The following is a 7,500-nucleotide window of genomic DNA, read 5'->3' on the forward strand; positions in this document are numbered from 1 at the left end:
CACACAGATACAGTAGTGAACACACACACACAGATACAGTACTGAACACATACAGATACAGTAGTGAACACACACAGATACAGATACAGTAGTGAACACACACAGATACAGATACAGTAGAGAACACAGATACAGTAGTGAACACACACAGATACAGTAGTGAACACACACACACACACACACACACACACACACACACATACACACATACACACAGATACAGTAGTGAACACACACAGATACAGTAGTAAACTCAGATACAGGTCCTGGAAAGTGCTAGAATTTATAATTAGAATTTATATGTTTTCTGGAAAAAATTCCATATAATCCCTCTGGTCCGCTAATGTGTTATTCCGCCAACACTTCGTGGCCTATGCGCACTAGCTCGCTTGATTTACGTTAGTTACGCGCGTTTTTACGTGTTACGTCGTGTTTCCCGCGTGAGGTACTTTGTGTTGTACGTTGCCATGGCGTTCACGCGCGCAAAACTGTAACAATGTATCTTACAGGGTAACACGATGTAACCTTGCTCTCACTTGAAATGTGTCCCACATTAAGTCCTTGAGTTTGAGGGTATTGGACTGGAAAGTCCTTGAAAGATCCTTGAATTTGAAGTTAAAGGAACACGCCGACCTTTTGGGACTTTAGCTTATTCACCGTATCCCCCAGAGTTAGATAAGTCCACACACACCCTTCTCATCTCCGTGCGTGCTGTAACTCTGTCTGACGCACCCACCGCTAGCCTAGCTTAGCACAAAGACTGGAGGTAAACGGCTCCAGCTAGCATACTGCCTAGAGCCCTGCACGGGGCAAAACATCCAGCCCTAACCGAGACCTGGCCCGTGGGGTTCAAGCCCTAATCCGGCCCCAGCCCGACAACGTCTGTAATTTTTCAGCCCGAACCTGACCCGAGACCAACATCAATATCACTTAAAGCTCTCTCTGATGCTCGCTGTCTCTGCTAGACACACACACATACACACACACGCTACTAGGTAAAATTTTATTATAGGCCTCAAACATAACTACCACCACCAACAATTATGCCCACAAATATTAATACAGACTGTCTATTACAGAGAAGCATAAGCATGCAGTAGAGAATATTATATAGCCAAATGTGATCCAGCAGTAAATAAAGATTTACGGCCTACCTTTTTCTGATGTTAAGTAACTTTACTGAAGAACAACGTTTCAAAGAACTCTTCGCCAACTGGCTAACGTTAAATAATAATAAAAATGTTAAAAAAAAATCCGTTGGACTGAGTAGGCTCATTCACTGTTTTCGCGAGTGTTGTGAAGAAGAAGAATATCATCCGCTGTTGAAGGCTTCAGGCTCATTGGTTGTTGTGGTAATCAGATCAAAACTCTTTCAAAATGCAGCTTTTCCCGAAGCATTGGGAACTTTTAGGAACTCCCCGCTCCAAGTTCTCCCTGATGCTCTGCATAGTCACTGTCCCCTGCGTCGCGTGACTCGCGTAATCGCATATTGCATTGCATATTTATAATATTATCAATATAACAATATTTCATACAGTAGCCTGCGCTCTGCACGTATATTATGGGCACGATGAAAAGAGAGAAGCTAAACGAGCCCGAGTCCGACCAAAGCCCGATCTGTAAAAAAAGAATGACCCGACTGCTCCCAATAAGTGACAAAATAACGCCAAAATTTTTCTATTTACATGTTGTGATGTGTATAGTCACAGCGTGTTCAAATAACAAGGTCACATGAGACACAGCCGTCTTCTAACCGCATACATACTGGGAACTATATTCTCAGAAGGCGAAGCACTGCTACTTGGGCGGAGTGATTTGCTCGCAGCGCCTGAAGCCCCGTGGTGAGGAGCAGAGAGTTCGTGGTGAGGAGCAGAGAGTAAATCACTCTGCAGAAGTAGCAGTGCTTCGCCTTCTGAGAATATAGTTCCCAGTATGTATGCGGTTAGAAGACGGCTGTGTCTCATGTGACCTTGTTATTTGTACACGCTGTGACTATACACATCACAACATGTAAATAGGAAAATGTTGGCGTTATTTTGTCACTTATTGGGAGCAGTATGCTAGCTGGAGCCGTTTACCTCCAGTCTTTGTGCTAAGCTAGGCTAGCGGTGGGTGCGTCAGACAGAGTTACGGCACGGACGGAGATGAGAAGGGACTTATCTAACTCTGGGGGATACGGTGAATAAGCTAAAGTCTCAAAAAGTCGGAGTGTTCCTTTAACCGAGGAGTGGGAACCCTGGAAAGATGAACACGGGAAAAAGAAGAATAAGTGCTCTTTAAACAATGTGAATGATCTGAGTGTTCTTCGTTTCGCTCTTGCTGTGATCATGTCGTAATGCTCAATCTGTGTGTTCCTCAGGTTCAGGATGAAGGGTGGAGGTTTGGCAGGGAGAGGCTTCAGTCCCTGCTAGATTCATCATCTTCATCTTCATCATCATCATCATCATGGCCAATCACCTGGAGCTGCTGACGGAGCTGCAGAATCTGGATAAAGTGCCGAGTCTGGAGCGTCTCCGAGCCGCCCAGAAGCGCCGCACGCAGCAGCTCAAGCGATGGGCCGTCTACGAGAAGGACATGCAGAACAAGAAGCGCAAGAATGACAAGCGCCGCGCTCACGGGAACGCGCAGGAGAACCGCAGGAGGGTTTCGTTCGCAGCCAGCGTCGCGTTGCTGGAGGCGTCAGCGAGGAACGATCCCGGCGAAGGTGAGGATGCTTCAGTTCACCACAAGTTATTCAATCATACATTCAATATTGATGTACAGATTATGTAAAAATTAGTGCTGGGCAACGATTAATCGCATCCAAAATAAAAGTTTGTGTTTACATAATATTTGTGTGTGTGCTGTGTATAATTATTTGTCTATATAAATACACACAAATGCATAGAAAAATTTGTTTTTATATATAAAATATTTATATATATTATAGAAATATATATATACAGTATATACATGCAAATATTTCTGAAATATATACATGCATGTGTGCGTATTTATATAATAATAATAATAACTTTAATTTATATAGCGCCTTTCACAAAGCCCAAGGACGCTTAACAAACAGCAAAGAGGGGGGGGGGGGTAATAAAGGGGAGTAAAACCAGGGCAGCTATAGCCCATATGCCTCAGCGAAGAGGTGTGTTTTAAGCTGTTCTTTGAAAGTTGCCAGGGTAGGTGCAGAGCGGATGGCATGAGGAAGTTTGTTCCAGAGTGATGGTGCACCCACACAGAACGCTCTATCACCAAACGTCCGTAGCCTGGATTTAGGGACAGCGAGCAGGTCCTTGTCTGAGGACCGCAGAGACCGAGCTTGATTGTAGGGGTGGAGTAGATCAGAGAGATACTGGGGTGCAAGTCCATGGAGCGATTTGTACGTCAGGAGGAGGATTTTATATTTGATCCGTGATTTAACTGGGAGCCAATGAAGCTTCTTCAAGATTGGAGTGATGTGAGATCCGAGTTTAGTGTGGGTAAGCATCCTAGCAGCAGAGTTCTGTACGTACTGGAGTCTGTCAGTAGCTTTGCTGGGCAGACCAAGCAGGATACCATTGCAGTAATCGAGTCTGGTAGTGATGAAAGAGTGGATGAGGGTCTCAGCTACAGAGTTGGAGAGGCATTGTCGGAGTCTAGAAATGTTCTTGAGATGGAAAAATGCTGTTTTAGTTATGTTTTTGATGTGTTGCAGGTAGGAGAGAGTGGAGTCCATGATGACGCCCAGGTTGCGTATTTGGGAAGATGCTGATATTGAACAGCCATCCACATCCAGTATAAAGTCATCAACTTTTTTAAGAAGTGACTGTGGAGCAAACACCATGAGTTCAGTTTTGTCTTTGTTGAGTTTGAGGAAATTACTGTCCAGCCAGAGCTTTATGTCCTTCAGGCAGTTGATAAGTGTCAATGGTGGAAGAGGAGTGGAAGGCTTAGTACTGATGTAGAGCTGGGTATCATCAGCATAACAATGGAAATGTAATCCATGCTTCCGGATGATCGACCCAAGAGGTAACAAATAGACATTGAATAGTAGTGGGCCAAGCACCGATCCTTGTGGCACGCCATGTGAGACTGGCGCCAGTTCTGAACAAATATCCTTAATGGTGATGTATTGTTGCCTGTTGGTGAGATAGGATTTAAACCAGGAATACACAGTACCAGTGAGGCCAATGAGATTTAAAAGTCGAGTGAGAAGAATGGAATGGGAGACCGTATCAAAGGCAGCAGAGAGGTCAAGAAGTATTAAGATGCAGACATTCCCAGAATCAGCTGCCATGAGCAGATCATTTGTGATTTTAATTAAGGCAGTTTCCGTACTGTGCTGTGTTTTGAAACCAGATTGAAATGGCTCGTAGAGGTTGTGTTGTAGCATATGATCGTTAAGTTGGGAAGCCACGACCCTTTCCAATAACTTGCTGATGAATGGTAAGTTAGAGATTGGGCGGTAGTGGCTTGGATCATCTTGGTTCAGGCCAGGCTTTTTAAGTGTAGGGATCACTGCAGCAATTTTAAAGCTGGTGGGGACCACACCGGAAAACAACGAGGTGTTGATGATGTTGACAAGGGTGGGAGCCAGAGTTGGAAGACATGCCTTAACCAGTGCAGTCGGCATTGGATCCTGTTTGCTGGTTGTAGCCTTTGCCTTTGACACCAGCTCAAGAACTTGAGCTGTGTTTAGCATGGAGAAAGATGAAAGGGAGTCCTCCAGCGTGAAGGCAGTAGTGAGGTTTGTGTCAAGCAGCGGTAGTGTCGTTGAATGCAAAGAGCTGGACTGCTGCAATTGCTGGTGGATAGATTCTACCTTTCCCTGGAAGTAATCCTGGAATCTGGAGCATAAGCCAGGAACGTCAGATGGCAGAAGCGTGTCAGGTGGGCAGAGTAGGCGATTAATGGTGGAAAAGAGTTGTTTAGGTTGATTTTGTTGGTTGCCGATGAGTGTAGAAAAATAGTCGTTTTTGGCCTTGGACAGAGCATCTTTGTAGCTCTTAACATGGTCGTTGTAGGCTTCCCGGTGGACAGTGAGGCCAGTTTTTTTATGATACCTCTCCAGCCTCCGTCCTGTGGCCTTCATAAGGCGGAGTTCAGCAGTAAACCAGGGAGCAGGGCAGGAGAAGGAGACAGATCGAGTGATGAGAGGGGCAACAGAATCCAGACTACGCAACAAGGCCAGGTTATAGTCATTAACCAAGTCATCGACTGTACAGTTTGAAGGATAGCTGATCAGATGGCCTTCAAGGATGTTTGATAAGTTTTGAATGGATACTTGTTTGATGTTTCGATATGTAATGATCCTTTTCGCACACTTCCTGTTTGTGCTGTGAACAGTAACAGAGAACATGACTGCATAATGATCAGAAACAGCCAGGTCCATAGTTTGTAGATGGGTTGGGGTTATACCAGAGGAACATACCAAGTCCAGTGTATGACCTTTAGTATGTGTGGGGCCAATTACATTTTGTGTAAAATTAAAGCAGTCCAATAATGACAAAAAGTCTGTTGCATAGGCATTTTTGGAGTCAACATGAATGTTAAAGTCTCCAAGTAAGATGGTTGCTGGAGAGGTTGGGCAGATCAGAGCAAGAAGATCAGAGAGCTCAGGCAGGAAGCTAGTGGATGCTTTAGGCGGGCGATAGATAAGAACCACTTGTAGCTGCAGAGACCCAGATAGAGCAAAATGAATGCACTCAAATGAATTGGCATGTTCTGGAATTTCTTGTATCTTGAAATCAGCATGATGTATGACAGCCAGTCCCCCACCACGTCCAGAACTACGAGGCCTTTGAATGTATCTATAGCCTTGGGGGGTAGCTTGGTTAAGTGCAAGAAAATCCATTTGATTCTGCCAGGTCTCAGTTAGACAAAGAAAATCAAGTTTCTTGTCAATTATAATGTCATGAATGAGTGGTGCTTTGTTATTCAGTGAGCGAGTGTTCAGTAGCATAAATGAGACAGACATCAGAACAGAAGCATTAGAATGAGAGATGACGTCATCAACAGCCCATTCTATGGGCCGTAGGTTGAAGAAGTGTAGGCGCGGCTCGTTCTGATGACGTCGTCGCTGAGTAGTGAGAGACCGAAGAACAGGAATAGCTTGTGATGTCTCCATGTAAACAAACTTATGTCGCGCAGCCCTGTGCACATAGCGAGGGCAGCGTAAAAGATGGAGAGATTTAATCACCTCAAGGCTGGCAGTACTCGGTACGATGTGAGAGTTGAGATTCTTGAGTTCCATAACGCAATATCTGAGGAAAGCCATGATGGCCAGGAGACCACTAGCTTGCCGCTAGCGTTAGCTCAACTTACAAGCCACAAAACCATCCACCAGAAAGTAACACGTCCGAACTTCAACAGAGAACACCAAAGGTAATCAAGCCATTACCAGAGGTAAAAATTACTGCCATTGACCGAGATGAATTACTGCTGTTAGCAGTTGCTGTTAGCAGTTTTAGAATCATCAGAAAGTAGCCAAGATTGATCAAATAGCCTGTCCATTGTAGCAGGAGCTTGAAATAACAGAAGAATAATCGCAGAATAGCTGTAGTTTAGCGATTTTTTGTTTGTGAGCATGAGAAGCGGCGACATACACGCCAGCGTCCTCTCACGCGTCCATCCGTGATATATATATATATATACAAAATAATTGTACACAGCACACACACATATATTATGTAAACACAAACTTTTATTTTGGATGCGATTAATTGCGGTTAATGGTTGCCTAGCACTAGTAAAGATATAATGAATATGTAATTTAGTGTATATATGTATCAAAACGCTCCTCTAGAGTGATGTCTCTGCTGAGTGTGTGTGTATAGAGTGTGTTCTCTGAGGTGAGTGTGAGGTTATTGTTCTCCGGCTGTTTTATTGACGGCTGAAACACTGATGATCTCATGAGACATGATTGAGTTCAGGAAGTTGTTCTGAATCTTTCAACTTTCCTTCTGATGTTCATTTATGTTTATTTGCTGCTGTAACTAGTAGTAGAGGAGGAGATGATCACTTCATCTGTCACACACACACACACACACACACACACACACACACACACACATTGACTGAGTTTACTGATGAAACTGACATGATTTGAAACTGACATCAGAAGTATCAAAGATTATAGTGATTATGGGATGGCAGGAGCAACAGATGTTTAGTGGAGTTTTGTTCATTCATCACTGAAAACAGCATCTAAAAGATCCACTCTTGGGGTTTAAGAATCACTATCGGTTCATCAGAATTAGAATTAAGTAAAATTGCACTAATGGATTTAGAGATGCACCGATTGATCGGCCGGCAGCCGGAATTGGCTGAGTTTCACGTGATCGACCATGATCGGCGACCGACCGGTCAGTCTGACATATGCCGATTTTATGCCGGCCAAATGCACCCGGGCGCCGCATGATTAACATCACGCAACATCAGCATCACACGTGCACACGGAACGCAATAGGAAACCTCGTGAATTACGTCCGTTTCACACCGCAAGCGTGAGCGGCGCACGAGCAGCGCGTA

General features: G+C 44.3%; 1 protein-coding gene across 2 annotated transcripts in view; it reads left to right on the plus strand.

The window, feature by feature from the left end:
- The window catches only part of ppp1r16b (protein phosphatase 1, regulatory subunit 16B), an 82,493-nt gene that overhangs the window by 24,161 nt on the left and 50,832 nt on the right, over positions 1-7,500 (plus strand). For both annotated transcript variants that reach the window (XM_082136421.1, XM_082136422.1), the window contains exon 2: positions 2,360-2,704. In XM_082136421.1, the coding sequence (XP_081992547.1) occupies positions 2,446-2,704 (259 nt within the window). In that variant the 5' untranslated portion in view covers positions 2,360-2,445. The remainder of the gene's footprint in view (positions 1-2,359; positions 2,705-7,500) is intronic.

This window comes from Leuciscus leuciscus, assembly GCF_965113295.1.
Source record: "Leuciscus leuciscus genome assembly, chromosome: 14".
Lineage (NCBI taxonomy): Eukaryota > Metazoa > Chordata > Actinopteri > Cypriniformes > Leuciscidae > Leuciscus > Leuciscus leuciscus.